Here is a 16669-nt window from a genome sequence, read left to right on the forward strand (position 1 = left end):
CATACTTTTAAACATGTTTTTTGTTATGTGGGAGTTTTGGAACTGAAACTTGTTAACATGACCACAAAAATGCTATGCTAAGTCATGACTAAGTATTATTTTACATAGAGTTCATAACATGGGAGGCATATTTCATCATTCATTATATAGCACGTCATGACAAAAACAACATTAAGCCAAACTAATGTTTGATTGTACTGGTAATACTCAGCCTTTAACACAGAGGATCTAAATAAAAGAAATATTACTTTAATTATGATTCGAGTCATTTCTGTTTAGACCTGACAGGAAAAGATTATCATGACGAAATACATACTATAATATTTGGAACTAAAAATGTAATCCAAACATGACAGCAAAGTGTTATTTTGATTTGTAGTTATTTCATATACTACATCTAATTTAAATTATGACTCTTATGTCTGAGTGATTAAAGATTATAAACTAATAGGTGCTATAATAATTTGTGAACAAAAAACATTGTAAACATGACAGCAAAGGTTATTTAGATTTTCATTTATTTATTATTTGGCTTTTTTTTACTGAAGCAATAGCCAACAATTTATAACATGGGAAGCTTATTTCATTATTCATTTTTTAAACTCATTTACACAGACAACATAAAACCAAATAAATCTGCAGATTTTCATTTAACACTCAAATACTGAATTCACATATGGAAAATAAAGCCTGTATTACAGCAGATAGATATTTTTCCAAACAAAACAAACATGATTTTAATATAGACTTTATCATATGATTATATTTCTAAAGTAATTATACCATATCTATTTATTTTTTATACATTCATGATTACAGTTCCCTATGATTTTAGTTCGAATTTTGACATGATTCTTAAACAACATAAACTTGCTTTAAAAGCAGGAATGGCCAAGTGGGTAAAGCAGCATCATTTCACAATATCCACACCCAGCGAGGCGTTACACATCTTTGGAAACTTCACCTTCGCCGTGTTGAGGTTTTAGCGGTTGCAACCTTGTCGGCCAAACACAACAAGCAACAGCTCATCAGAAACAGCATCAAACTGGAGGAACAGCACAGAGAGAGAGATGAACACATCGGTCCCGTTTACACATTGGACGTCGCCGAGCACAGCGGAGTGGAAGCAAACAACAGTGGGATGGTCACACAGTGGGGCGTCATCATGACAAGACACTGAGGGCTTCTGTCAGCATCTTCAGCTCGTCCTTCACTCTCTCCAGGCCTCCCTGGATCTTCAGCGGGTTGTCCAGGACCTCGATGCTGCTGGTTAAGGGGTCGAACCTCACCGAGAAGGGACGCTTGATACTGGCCACGTAAGTCCTGGTGGAAGATAGTGAAGATGTCAGAAATCAAGGCCCAATTACCAGTCCCTTTAAATTCAATCATTTTTATCGATTTTTATTCAGCACGCTCCATGAACCTGGGAAAAAAGTGGAAATGTTGAAGAACACCCGATCTCACAATGTTTAAGAAAGTGATACAAACGTCCTTGATCTGCCCCCTGTTACACAACCGCAGCAACATTGAAAAGGGTTCCTCCCTGACTCATACCACCTCCTTCCCCCAAGTTTAGAGCACATCTGTCCAGTTGTTTTTGTGTAACCTTGCTCACAAACAAACCAACAAACAAAGGGCCAAACAGTGAGAACACAACCTCATCCGTGGAGGCAATAACGTATATGACCTTAAAGTTCAGGTCTTCAATGAGCACTTCATTAAGCTTCGCTGGCTGAGATTTGGAAATCCAAATATTCCGTCCCTCTAGTTGTGGTTCTGTATGGAGCCCGGGATATCCTCCTTATTCCACTGTGACATTTATAATCTTTCATTTTCATATTTCATATTTACAACGCCGGGGCTGCACAAACATTCCCGTGCTGATACCCTCTCATCCAGTGTGTCAGGGAGATGTCATGTGCTATATTCTACCAGAGACCAAATACTGTCAAAACACCCACTAAAGCCACTTGTTTTGCAGGGCAACATTTGATGTGTTTGCCAAATAAAACTCCAGCGTTTTGCCTTGGTAAGAAACACTACATTAGTAACAGCTGTCTTCTGGCTGCTATGGCTGACCCACAAACATTTGTGGCCTTAGGGGCTGGCTGGCTGTTCTCTGACCTTGTCCTAACATAACCCCTCTCCTCTTTGTTTATTGGTTTTTTTTCTTCTTCTTTTTGTTCTCCCTCTCTCTTTGTGCCTGTTTGTGCCAAAAAAGAAAGTACCTGAATTTCTCCTTGGCATCTGAGAAGCTCTCAGAGACAAAGTAGACGGGCTGGTACGTCTGGTCTTGATAAGGCTGAACCGCTGCAGACTCAGGTTTGAATTCCCTCGTCTCTGGTTCGTCAGACAGAGAGTGCTGCGTTCACGGTAAAATGAAAAGATGGAGAATTAGCTGTGATGGATGCACCTTTATCATCTAGTGGATGATATTGACATTTAGCATAGAGCAAAGGAAACATGCGGGGGAACGCACCACAAGCTCTCCATAAGAGGAGAGCAGCCCAGCACCGTAAGCCTTCACCTCACCATTCTGTTTACATAAACCATACTCGACGGTGAACCAGTAGAGCTGATGGGACAAAAAATAAAGAGAGTGACTGAGAAAAAGAACAATAACAGGTCAGACAAACCATTTATTTATATGTCACATTTTAGATATGGTACTTGGGGGAGAGGAGGTGGGCTCAGATTGTTTTGGGAGAGTGGGGGGAGAATCTATTTTTTTTTTTTTCCTCTTTCATTTTCTTGCGAGATTCACTGAAAAACAAAAAACTCAGTCAAAATATTTATTTCCAGAAAATGACTTTTGTGTGTGCCACAGACCAAACAGTGTTTTTGGTGCAGTTCTGAGAAACGATATTTCCTCTACGGAGAAAACACCATGAGTTCAAACACATTTCAACAAGCCTAGAGGGGTCTAGCATTTTAAAAGTCAAACACAGGGTCCAGCCCGTCTCCCCACATCAATCCTTTCTGCACAGTTCCTAAGTATTTGCTGGAGTTGGAGGACGTGATTCTTACTGTGGACAGTTTCTCAATATCTTCATCTGAAGCCCCGAGTGATGCCAGACCGAGGTTCTGCAACAAGCAATCAACAATTTGTCATCAAAATATAATCGGGAACTAATAATCTACATATCTGAAAGACCGTCTGTCATTAACCTGTGAAAACTGGGCAAAGGTGCTGTCAGCCAGCATGGGGACGTGTCCCAAGAGCTCATGGACGCAGTCACTGATGAGAAAGAGAAAAAATCAGCTATGACCAGATTTGATCCGAATCCCAACCCAGATCAATTTAACCAAATACAGACTGTTATCACAAACTGGCAGCTCAGCATGGCTGAATCACAAAGCTGCGGTCAGGAAAATTGAAGACAGAAGTTCAATTTCATCCAGACTGACGAAAGAAAGAAAGAAAGAAAGAGAAAACTGTGATTGCTTGTATATAAGACGACTTCTTCAGTTAAATTTTTCATCCGTGTTTATGCCTCTGTGCCTTCGACAGCTGTGGCCGGAGGCATTGTGTTTTCATCTGCGCTCTTCCTGTGAAAAACGATTTCTCAGGATCAACTTGAGGCAATTTCTTCTAATTTGGCAAAAACAGTTACTTGGACTCAAGATTTAAATATTAGGTCAAAGGTCAAAGGTCACAAAACCTGGCCAAAAATGACATATCATTTATCATTTAGGATAAAATACACTTAATGCAATTAAATAGAATACATTTTTTAAATTGCATCATTCTTTATATTAAAGGTATATTACATTCCTATATTTAATACACTGCAATAAATAATATTATTTCATTATTTTTCTAATTCAACTGTTTCATTTGATCTCCATTAATTGTCGGTATTTATTTCAAGTTTAATTCGATATAAGTAAGTTAACACATGCAACAGTACAATAAAATGTGTTGGATGAGTAGGACAGGTCTGCCCAGTAATGCAATGAGAGCAATAATTCAATTTAGATCAAATAAAGTGAAAAGAGCTCAATATATAAAAGCTTTATAAAAATTTTAAAAAAGTAAAGTGTACATCAGGAGTTTCATCATGTGCTCTCTGTATTTTTGCTTTAAATATTTGTATTGTCCGTCTTTAATGCTGTCTCTTTGTGTGTTTGTATGTTTCAGCTTCATGTTTTTGATCTAAATGAAATATAAATGAAATGAACTGAGCTTGAGATTAACGAATGCTTTATCAAAGTACAGAGTGAGAGTCTAAAGAGATTTAATCAACGTGACCGCAGAAACACTGTCAGCACACACAGCAGACTTATGTGAGGAGGAAAGCAGGAGAAGTCACGGTTGTACTTACGGCTCTGGTGAGTGCATGGGAGAGGAGGCGTGTCGGATGTACTGGGTGCACTGGAACACCCGAAACGCCAAACTGGCCAAGAAATCTCTGGCTGAGAGCAGACCTGCCACTGGACGCAGCTGGAAGCCTGTGCGCTCTGTGTGTGTGTGTGTGTGTGTGTGTGTGTTCATGAGATGGGAAATAAAGAGTCAGAGAGGGAAAATGAATGTTGGTGTTCATATGTGATGCCTCTTTTAGTGTCTTTTCCCATCTTTACCTTTAAGGAAGCGTGACACGTCTTCCAGCTGGGGGATGTTGTCTGGACTGTACCCACAATGCCTCTCCAGCAGGCGGAAGGCCTCCAGGTATTCACCGCAGGCGTGGGTGGTGTACAAGTCCCTCAAGGTTGAGTAGACTTCTCGCCTGATCAGGGATTTAATTCAAAAATAATTTGTATTAATTTTTTTAACAAACTAATAGTTGTGTCCCAAGATAAGATAAGATAAGATAAACTTTATTGATACCATGCTGGGGAAATACAAGGGAATAAAAAAGGCAATAAAATTAAATAGAAATGTGAGATTAAAATGTTTACTATTTTTCTTATATCTTTGACTGCACATTGAGTTGCCCTCATATTAAAAATTGCTGTGCAAATAACCGAATAAAGAATATAGAACCGTATAAATCTAAAGAATGGGGCAGAATATCAGATAAGGATCCTCAGTAACTGGTATTTGGTGGAATCATGAATCTTAAGATATGCTTTTTTCTTTTTACTGAAACTGTCCAACTGAAATTATGGCTTCAAGTGAAAATCCATTGTCTTGTTATCTCTTCCTGTCAAATCATGTGTTCCTGCAACCCACTGATGTATTTCCTGCTCCGATGAGCTCAACCTGCCAACAAATGCTTAGACACCCCGCTCATGTGTGAATAACTTGCCAAATATCCATGAAAGACGAACCAAACTCAGCAGTGAGATGAATCTGATTTTGATTTTATGCTAAATCTTCCGCCCCCACATGCATCATAAATGAGCGTGGAGCTGCAGCTCTTACCATGTTCCGATCTCCTCCTCTGTGTATTCCACTTTAGGAATCGACTCCCCGCTGAGGAAAAACATTTACAAGTGCATCAGGAATAATCAGGTTTTAGTTTGCTGTCTGTCTTTTTATGGATGTCAGTGCTGGGCTGCATTAAGGCATAAGACTATATCTCACTGTCTGTATCTGTAGGCGATGTCACCAATCAGCTTCCTCCTCTGTCTGTAGGCCAGGTCTGTGTAGCCCTGTTCAAATCCAATATATAAAACACTGATCACATTTCTGCGACATGTTGGACAAACACACAACAGACTTGTGTATTGACAATGGTTGTTGGCTGGTAGAGTTGATACTCACAGGATGGTCCTGATCCAAGTCCGGATCAAATTTTGTGACCAGATGATGACACCGGTCCAAATCTGCTATTCTCTTCGGGAACCAATGAACTAAAAGAGCAAAGAAACAGTAAATGGTTGAAATCTTTTTTTGCTCATCTGCAAAATTTCAAAAGTAAAATATGAAAGCAGTGAAAGGAAGTTACATTTGACTTCTTTGGTGGTTTTCACATCCTCTGCGTTCCTCTTGATGGAGCTGATGAGAGTGCTGACGTCTGAGAGGTGCACCTCACAGCGGACTAAGTACTCCAGGCCCTCCACGCTGTCCCTGAGCTTTCTGCGAGGTCGTGTCTCCAAATGGTGAATCTTGGCTTCGAACGTCTGAAATACGATCAACATGCTGAAATGTGGCATTCAGTTATGAGGTGGATATAATTGTAAGCGTAACACTCATATTCTATTTAAAGAGACCACATCAAATCTCATTAACCTCATCATTGGTGCATGTATATTTATTGACCCAGTATATGGAATATCATTTGATGATCATTAGACATTATTCACATATTCATTTTCTAAAACCTTATTGGTACAAATGAACCATTTATAAAATGACTTTATGTTTTAGCTGAATCGATTCATTATTTAAACCTGTTTAAATCGTGTTTAACAGAGAAGGGGCTGCATATGATCTGGACGAATTCAATTTATTACAGACTTATTTTGTCCGGAGGTTTATATCCAGCAAAATAATGAATCACCAAGAATTATAACTGCATTATTCTCGTTATAAAGAATAAACACCTATACGAGGGACTTTTAACGACCTGGCAACCTTACATTTGTTATCGTTAATGGGTTATATACCTGATTCTTCAAATCAAATTCTTCAAAATCCGTTACAACGTTATAATTCCACGACATTTCAATTTTAAATATTCTTTTTTTACGCATCTATCGTGATACCTCGAAAACCTTCAGTGCCCGGGACAGCGCAGGTGACTTGGTGTTCCTCAACGTGAAGAAGATGTTGAGCAGCGCTTTTCCATCATCTTCTTCAAACACGATCTGCTCACTGACCTCTGCAGCCTCCGCCGCTGCAGCCGCAGCTTCACGCTCCTTGCGCGCGTCCTCTATCAAGCTTTGCCTTCTTCCGAGGAATCTTGGAGACTGTTGAAATAAGATAAATAATAGTTAAGTCTCACGTGCTGCAAATATTAAGATTCAACTCAACTGTGACCGAGCACAAGCACACAACAGAGTGAGGCAACTTTTCTTACCTCTTGGATATTAAGATGGAGATGGACGCTTTACATTTCCAAATGAAGAAATAGAAAAGTAATCTCGAGGTAAGACCTTACTAAGACTGAGTAGCTTCCTCAGTTCACACTTTAGATGGTTTTAGCTTTAAATTGGTTTTCTTTCACGTAATATCCTTGTGCGTATCAGGCAGAGCCAGTGCGTAATGGGCACCTCGCCAAGCTCTTTGCGCGCAACACAGCCTGTGAATAAAATTCACACGTACCACTTGGAACACGACCACACACTGAACCGTGTAAAACATTTGATAAACTTGATATCTCTTACCGTGATGGAGTCAGACCTCTCCAGCTCGGATGCTGCTCTGCGGATGCCCTTAGTGGAGGACGTGGAGCTGCTGGAAAGCGGCATATTTACTTCTTGTCACAAGTCTCCTGCTGTGTGTCTGCGTGTCAGAGTGTGACTGGAGTGACAGAGAAGCTGTGGCGCTCTCAGAACCTCTCCAGCTGCTGTGCGCCCAGACCTTCCCTGTTTTTTCAGACAGGTTTCCTCTTTTTATGGGGTCATTTATTTGCACTTTCTGACGTCAAACACGCTAATCTCGCCCCAATCAATGAATGCGCAGAATCCATCAGTCACATCTCAACTTGGAGCAGTATATTTAGAGTATATCTATACACCTGACTTCCCCCCCCCCCCCCCCCCCCCCCCCCCCCCCCCCATTATTTGCAGCCTATACAAACAGATCATTTACATTTCTAACGTTTACATTTTCAGTTGTCATCAAAAATTGTAATTGTCCTTCTTCAATTCATATTTTTGAATTGATCTGACTTTATTGGTTATGATTTATATATTCTATTGTTACGGTAAGTTCTGGTAGGCATTTGTCTAAACATTCTCGACAATAATTTAATGTCAATTCAATTAATACATACATTTTCCCAATTAGTGTTTATTTAACCGACAGTATTCATACAAAGTGACGTTCTGTTGTTAGAAACAGCAGCTGTGCTCACTGTAGTGCATCTTTACACAATAATCACAGCTTCGACCCCAGGGCTTTACATAAAGGTTAGACCTGAGAAAAGTCAACTGTGGAAAATTAAGTCACTTTATCAGTTCAATCCAATCTCCACGGAGCAAATTAGATTAGATTGTGGAAACACACACACACAAGTACACAAACACACACACACAATGAGGTAAAAGAGAACATCACATTGTTTTCTTGTTTGGCCCATGGTGTCTGTTTCTTACCTCTGCTGCAACCACGTTAACTGAATGTGTACCACTTTTGGGATGTAGGTGGTTATCATCCACAATCACATGATTGTGGAGTGATGTATGGTGCCTGCGGGCGGGCTGAGGTAAAAGGATTATCTGCGGACCTCTGGCCACATGCTGCCACAGCAGCAACCTCGCGAGGGTTGAGGAGACGACAAATGGGCCCCAGTGTGACTCGTCCTCCAACCTGAGCACACAAGATTAAAATGCTAAAGAGCACTGATGTAGCCTCCGGCACAACTGCAGGTCCCTCCTTTATAAGGGAGGGATTATAGAGTGAGTATGATGAAAACGAAGATAAAACAAACAGACAATAAGATTGAAACAACCTTTCCACCTTGTTCAGGCCTTTTCTCCACATGGACACAGAATAAATCAGTTTATCTTTAGAAAATGAAGCTTTGTTGTTGATTTTCCTCTTTAGTTTGACCTTTTTTTGAAAGTGACACAACATAACAAACCACTGAGCAACAGGCAGATGTTTGACATTTATTCAGAGAGAGGAACAATGATCAATTTAATGGTTTGTTCTATCCAAATCTTCTAAGGGTTTTTAAAGCCGATGTTTTTCAAAAGACTTGCCTGATTAATGTAGATGATAAGAGACAGAAGGTCGGATTTCTTGAAGTTATTGAGGTTCAGCAGAGAAAGGCATTTGCCTTTTAAAAATTCCTCTGAGACTAAATATGACAAATCTATTTGAGATAATTATCCCTAAAAAGTGATTCCAGGAAAAAAGAATACTGATAAAAATAATAACTGTATTCCGACCCACAAGAGACCTAGTAATTGTACTGCAGTCCACCAGATTTAGTCCAGTGAGCTACAGGCTGAATCTAAATCAAGATAAACTACTGTCCCTTCTTCTCTGTCCAAGTGTCTGTTTTCCTGTTTCAGCCCAGTTTATCAAGACTATAGTTTATTACTGTTTTTTTGAAAACACCACAGAAAAAGCTTTCCTGACTTTCACATCACTTCACTTATGGTGTTGTCGGCAGGATCTGGAACTCAGTGCTGACAGTAAAGACCCTGCATGGTTAGAGTTCGGCTTCAACCTCCCTGAATCTGGGAAGCTTCTGGTCTGGGACCAGTTAAAACAGTTTTAGTTGCAGGTTTGAAGTGTTTTAATCATTTTAAGTATAGACTTTAAAGGTGGATGACGCATCTCTACTTCCTCCCACTATCCAGAAATGAAGTCAATATATCCAGGACACAAACGCTGCCATCTTGCACATTTGGAGTCTGCACAGTAGCGATTGGTAGTTTAAAGAAAGAATGAACAAATTCAAGCAGCGTGAATAAGTTTTACTCCATCGGGTGGATAGCTCACCCATGGAGATAGGGTGAGGCGTTCAGACATCCAGAGGGACCTTGGAGTTAAACCGTTGCTCCTTCATATCGAACGGGACCAGTTGAGTTGGTTCAGATATCTGGTTAGGAAGCCTCTTGAGGTTTACCAGGAATGCCCAAGCGGGAGTGAGAATTAGGGGTAGACCCAGACCTTGCTGTAGGGACTACATATCCCATCTGGCCCAGTAACACCTTGGGATCCCACAGGGAAGAGCTGGAAAGCATGACTAGGGAGAGGGACGTCTGGAATACCCTACTTGGCAAGCTACCTCTGTGACTCTGGCTCAGATAAGCAGAAGACATTGGATGGATGGACTCGCCGGAAACACTTGACTTTAAATCAGTGTGTTAAGATCAACATAAAATGACAGAATCCTCCATCTCTGAGAAAATTCTTTTGACGTGCGCTTCAACTTTTTATTTTGGTCCATGTCCCATCCACTAACATGGAAGAGGCCTTCATTAATGATCGTGACATATACACCCTGTCCTACTCCAATCACTGTAGCTGTCTGTTAGGCTGACTCATCACCACTGAGCCCACCCCCATCATTGCTCATACCAGGCTACCTTTTGTTAGAAATGTTGCACTTGAAGAGGAGATATCTCTCCGCCATTCATCCAATGTCTATCCAATTCCATCCTCTTTTCTAGAAGTGTCGGACATGTCCACAAATGGCACCAGGATGATAATTATTACAATTATGTATTGATTCAGCAGTAGCATTGTGGCATTGTGAGCGTCAGCTTTTCCCTGCATGATTGTGGGACTTCAGATGGGCTAATTGCAGCTAACGCGACCAGCTGGGCTATTATCCATCGTCCCCCACATTTCTTTTCTCCCTCTCACCGAGGCACAATGCTGTTCACCTTTGTGGGGGTCATTAGACTCATCCAGTTGATAAAGAGTAGAGGAAACACAAAATAAATGTCGTATTAATCGAATAATGTTGTGTAAATAGCCACGAAATTAGCATATCAGCTTGTAGCACATGACTAGCCATACCCTCATAAATTCTGTGTATGTATGCAGACATATGCATAAAAGGGATAAACTGCCTGCTTATCACAAATTCTTTCTCCAGCAACCTGCACACATCTCTTGGAAATATTTGCTATGGTGATATTTGATTTATTAACTTATTGGAAAAATGTAATTCAGTGGTCTCATGCTTCAGAAAAGGAAACTGCATCGGTGATGCTTCAGATACACTTTCTATACGATGTATATAATCAGTTGTGACTGATTGTCGCTTGTGATTAAGAGTAAATTGAATTCCTCAGCTTGAACATACGTATACTGTTCATCCACATTATTTGCATTTTGATAGTAATATATATCTGATTAGAGCATTAAAGCATTGGCAGCAAAAACATCTTGTGTTTCTTTTCTCATAAAACACAAAACCAGGTTCTTGAACATTGTGACACATGCATGGTTTACGTCAACATCGTAATGCGACTCCCTCCCTTTGCTAATGGAACATATTGTTTCTGCCATTGAATGTATTTATGAATGGACATGAAATCCAGGCTTTAGGAAATGAATGCATTTAAATAAACCTTTGACGCCTCCATACATGAGTGGTCCCAGTAATTGATATACTAGGAATCATACTGAATATTATGGAGTTTTAGAAATGGAGGTGACCAAGAGTCACAACAATATAAATGGGAAATAAAATCTCCCTCTCTCCCCCTCTCTCTCCCTCCCGAGCATCTGTGACTGGCGATGACTGTGATTGTTTTTGCATGTGTCAAAATACAGCTGCCAAGCGGAATGACTAATCACAAAGAGTGCTCCTCCAGTGCTTCTCCCTCATGTAATTTGACAGCGCTCGGTGGCATAAAGTGCTGCTGGGGTGGGCGAGTGGCTGAGGGACTCGATCCTCAGTGGTCACTGTCGGCTGCCGTCATCACGCCGGTGCCATGGTGGCCGCTGAGTACAGCTGTGTGACACGACGATGTCACCGCACATAACTAGCCAAAAGTCTGGCAGTTCTCCCACTCGTACTTTACAAACTGTTTTTAGTTTCGGTGTGTGAGTGTATCCTCACACCCGAGGGAACAAACCGTGTGAAAAAAGTCATTTAAAGTCGTGCCAATATGATTAAACAGGGAAAGTTGATTAATTTCTAAATTGTTTCCTTTCAAGTGTTGCACATCAGAACCCTCAAGAATTGAATTTGCCACATCAAATTAAAATGTGATTGTGTATTTAAAAATCCCCACCAGTTCATCTCAAGAGCAATCAAAGACAGGCAGTTTTCTAAGCGATTCTTTGAAGCGTGTCTGCCACACAACCTCAGTGCTGCAGGCTACACATGCTGCACCTCTTTCTCTTGCTCTTTGTTTCTCGAGCAGCTTGTGCTTTTCTAAATGTCATATCTGATAACTCTTGATTGTGGTCCGGATGCTCCCACATATCTACTGTGTGTGTCTTGTTGTATTTGCCCAGCAGGTTAAAAACTCACGAGTTGTTGTTCAACAACGATTTCCATCAATCACTGTAAGTGGTCTGGGAACTAACTGGTCACAAAAAGCACAGATACATTTTTCTCTGACTCTCAGGCAAGAGAGAGTCACAGAAAAAAACATGTTTTCTAGCACTTTTTTCGTTTGCTTTGAAAACAAGATATAGTCTCACAATGCATTTCCTTTTATCGATCACAAATCCAGCCACGATTCAGCATCTCTGATCTCCCCGTGTGCCCACAAACCTGTTGACGGTAAATAGTCTAAGCCCCATGTTTAACTCTCATCCAATCGCTGGCCCCGTGTTGGAGTCACAGAAACAGCATAATGATGCTATAACACTGCCCATTCGCCCTCCAGCAGTGACACACAGCACTGAGGCTGGAGAGACTCCAAATTAGATTTACCTTCCCTTAATGGGCTCCTGTCACCCAGCAGCCTGCAGGGCCAAGCTATTGCAGGTCATGACGAACATCAAGCTGGAGCCTCAGATAAACCCCACCTGTGGTGCCACTGCATGTTCTGACAAACACATGCTAACTATATTTGCTTGTTTATTTGTTCGTAATAATCATATTAACACGCTTATCTGGGAAAAATATTTAGGTGAACCTATACTGATTCACAGTTCTGTCACTGGTGAGGTTGTTGCTGTCTTTGTTGAATCTTCAGGACCCAGTTCGGCTAATATGACATTTTCTTGTCACTCTATAAACATCCAACTATGCCTCCCCCTGGAGGAACTGATCGTGGATGAAATCAGTGTCAAAATCTATGTAGTGCCTCCAAAGCCTGAGTATTATCCTACTAAATATGCAGTCTGGCTTTCTATTGAGAACAACCCTGTGATATTATGCCAGAGAAGAAAGAGGTGAATCATATGACAGTGAAAACTTGATTAATTCTTCGATTTGGAGTGAGTGTGTGCATGTGAAGTAGGTAAACTGCAGGATAGAGAAATATCAAATTATATTCAATTATCTTCTACTTAAGATAACGACTTGTGCACGCAATATGCAGATGTTGTCAGCGCATGATAAGAAAAGGGTGTCATGTTTCAGGACGTCTTCACACAGACAGTGACCCACCACTGATGGATAAAGCACCTGCAACTGAACCTGAGGATACAAAATCTAATTACAACATAACTCCTTTTCTTTTGAATAATAATCGGTATGTTTGCAAATTCTGAAAAGTTATCAAGCATTAAACTGGGTGTGACCTTGGCAGGAAATCCTTTCTACTTTTTTGTTGTCAATGTCAAAATTTGATACTGAAATTATTGGGAAAACATGAGTCACCAGTTATTTACATATTGTCAACACACACAAAAATCTGCCGTTGTGTGTGTGTGTGTGTGTGTGTGTGTGAGATAGTCTGTGTTACGGTTAGTTTTTTTTGCTGGTGGCTAAAAGGTTTAGCTGTCGTTGCAGAATCAGAATGACTGAGTGACGACAAACACACAAATAACAACAAGATGGCCTGATTGAAATTGCTTATTGGTGCGGATGAAGTTAAATTGCGCTCAAATCGTGTAAAGCATGAACACAGAACCTGGGCCTGCCGTAAATTTGACGGATGGCTCTGCTGAATTTGTTACGCATGCAGGGGCCGTCTGTGGCAGCCACCTCAGATGAGATTTGGTAGTTCCGCTTGCCATTCTTCATCCCACCCCCCATAAAACCTGAGACCTCCTCCTATGAATAATGACTGCAGCTGTGTCAATCCGGCGGCTAGCCTCGTGTGTTTGAGCGCTTGCTTGAGCGCCTTATTTTGATGGGTTTTTAAAGTCAATGTGTGTGTCTGTCTGATTATGGTGTACAGATAGACCATTACCCATGCGTTAGGAGGAGAGGGGCTTAATGGACGACAGAGGATGCAGGGGCAGGGTGGCTCGTAAACACCGGCCCTGACGTCCCGGACATATCAATACTGCCATCTGGGGAGTTTGGCCACTTCATTCACAAAACCAATACCCCAGTGTGATGAGAAGTGCCAGCGGAGACGCTGTTGCCACGTGTCCAATCAACGGAGAGACAAGAGCTATCATGACATCCGCTTTCAGGAGGAGGTCAATTCTTTTACTTCTCCTGATGTGTGTGCTTGTGTTTGTATGAGTGAAACAAGTGAGAAACAAGGACACAAAAGACAGAGACGATAAATTACAACATGACGACAGCATCTTGGCAGAATTTAAACATTTCTGATTCCAGATTAAACCCAACATAGGCAAGGAAATGTGCATTTTTCTTTCAAAAGCCGACAAAATATTGATTTTCAAAGGTCTTTTAAATGATAAACAGAGTCTGTCTGGGCCACCCATTTCCACCTTCAAGCAATCAATGCTGAGAAACTGACGAATCAATGTGTGAAAATGTGAAGTTACAAAGGGATTTCTATTCACCACCACGAGGTACCTGTACAAGCATGTATCTGGCACAAGGCGAGAAGACAACCTCGTCGCCAGAGGGTTACACAGCCCAGACCGAAACTGACAACCAAACACACCTTTGTAAGTTTTGGAAACAAACCAGCGCAACCAGAAGTCACTTATTGGAAAGATTCAAGTCTGTGTAGAGTGAGCACTGACTAAATGTGTGTTTTTCTTTTTAATTTTAAGATCCACAAGTGAACGTCAGCATCCAGCAGCAAATGAGAGGAAAAAAAAGGGGAAAAACAAGGAAAATCCCGATAGGATTCAAAAACGTCTTTCTGATTTCTCTTGTTTTAACAACCTGGTACTCAAGACAATAAATGATGTATTATTGAACACGTGAATCAATCAATGCATTTCACCTCTGAGCCCTCACTCTGTCTGTATTGCTTCTTCAGTGACTCACAGACATGATATTTATTGTACAGAGAGTGTTTGAAGGTCTGGTCGGCCAATCTGACAGACATGTGATAGGAATTGATCTTGTGTCCTTGATGTGTACAGAGCAAACACTTGCACTATCATACAATAGGAGGTTGTAATCTTGGAGTTGACTTGCCGCTGGGCTGAGGCTTTAAAGTAGAGCTTTGTGTGAGGGCTGCAGGTGCAGCTATTGTCTTAACCACATCACAGTCACTTTCAACAAAGACTCTATAATAAAAGAGGGTTGCAAAACTCGAAAAGTCAAAAACACAAATTAGAAGTCATTTATATTCTTCTATGTATTTGTATTGACTCAAAGATCCATGTTAGATCGAGGTGATTGTGCACAATGAGCTTCTCTGCACATTTAGACAGATACTTCCTGGCTCTAGCTCAGGAGGGGGGGCACATACAGTAGATGCACTGTACGGATGTGTGTGTAAATCGGTGAATAGCAAAACTCTAATATGAAGCACTTTGAGTGGTCACTGGAAAAGTGTTGTATAAATACAGAACATTTACCATTTGTTTCTAGGTCTCTGGATCATCCCAAATGCTACACAATCACAATTGATTTCCTCTGTGAGTACAGACCCTTCTGGTAAATGTCACACTGTGACAGCCACAAAGCCTGGTCACCACGATCAGACCCTGAGGGGCCCCGGTGCTGTCACTTCCTCTCAAGTGTGTAGCCTACATCATGGTTGATAGCAAACACAATTTTAGCGTTTTATATGTCTGGTACTCCATGTACTGTTCCTGCAAAAAGCACATTTCCAACAGGAAAAAAAGTTAATGGTGGATCAGTATAATTGGTGGTAGAGATTGTTGCTGATTTACTCTTGTGATACGCTCTGGGCCCTCAGGACAGAATAGAAATAGAAATAAAGTAAACTTTGTATGGGATGTAAAAAGGCTGTGGATCGTCTTATTTGAGATGTGATTCCAAATGACGGGAGTAGAAAAGCAAATGAGTGTGTCCATTTGTGGATGGTGACAGAAAATGACTCAAAGCTATGACTACTTTCCATTTTGAAACATTTCTGTCACACACATTTAAAATCTCCCTCTGCGTCGTCTCTCAGATCCAATAAAAACAGTGATGTTATGTGACAAAGCAGGTAAATGATAGCTCTGTCCTACTGTCTAATTCATGCAAACACTAACTGCCAGTGCTCGCTGACCCCTCTCTTCAAATATGGCTTTTTGTTAATTAATTGCATGTTGTGTCACAATACAGAAAATGTTTAACTGTTTTCTAGTGTGGAATAAAATCAAGCATTTTGGTCATCTATATTAATTATCATCATCTTGACGACATGTAAGCAAAATCATTCATCATCAGTTTTTGACTGGGTCAGCCCCAAATTATTTTTCTCTTACTGTTTTCTTGTATTTTCCAATTTTTTAAAGAGGTTTGAACATTACTCACATCAACTCTAAAGCAGCCCATCCAACCATTTCTTAAACCCACATTAATATGCATTACATTACTAAGAGCAGGGTCAGCAAGTCTTAATGCAGAGACTAGGTTTTCTTTTTATTTGTTAAAAAGTTAATTGTTAAGCTATAAAATATCCAGCCTGAATTACATTTCTTTGTCATAATTGTTTGATAATAATGTATATATACATTTCAAATACCAATATAATGTCTTATGTAATGGAATTGGAAATGTTTTACTACCTATGGTATCAGTATCAGCCCCCAAGGCTCTAATTAGTAAACCCCCTTTTTAGATCTTTCAGTGCATTT

At 40.5% G+C, this 16669-nt stretch overlaps 1 protein-coding gene across 1 annotated transcript; it reads right to left on the minus strand.

Moving 5' to 3' along the window:
• Positions 1-500: 500 nt before the first annotated feature.
• Positions 501-7474, minus strand: th (tyrosine hydroxylase). The gene is made up of 13 exons (XM_020102110.2): positions 7273-7474; positions 6652-6855; positions 5892-6066; positions 5708-5796; positions 5528-5595; positions 5366-5416; positions 4582-4727; positions 4326-4461; positions 3169-3238; positions 3028-3084; positions 2480-2575; positions 2229-2362; positions 501-1323 (listed from the first exon to the last, which is right to left on the minus strand). The coding sequence occupies exons 1-13, from the start codon at positions 7354-7356 to the stop codon at positions 1164-1166; spliced, it is 1470 nt and encodes a 489-aa protein (XP_019957669.1). The 5' UTR covers positions 7357-7474; the 3' UTR covers positions 501-1163.
• Between the last annotated feature and the right edge of the window lie 9195 nt (positions 7475-16669).

This window comes from Paralichthys olivaceus, chromosome 7 (assembly GCF_024713975.1).
Source record: "Paralichthys olivaceus isolate ysfri-2021 chromosome 7, ASM2471397v2, whole genome shotgun sequence".
In the NCBI taxonomy this organism is placed as follows: Eukaryota; Metazoa; Chordata; class Actinopteri; order Pleuronectiformes; family Paralichthyidae; genus Paralichthys; species Paralichthys olivaceus.

Excerpts from the sequence above, each read along its gene's own strand:
- th (XM_020102110.2), bottom strand. The coding sequence starts at position 7,356 with ATGCCGCTTTCCAGCAGCTCCACGTCCTCCACTAAGGGCATCCGCAGA. Across the intron at positions 4,462-4,581 it reads CGTGTCACGCTTCCTTAAAG|AGCGCACAGGCTTCCAGCTG; the intron begins GTAAAGATGGGA and ends ACACACACACAG. Across the intron at positions 1,324-2,228 it reads GATGCCAAGGAGAAATTCAG|GACTTACGTGGCCAGTATCA; the intron begins GTACTTTCTTTT and ends ATCTTCCACCAG.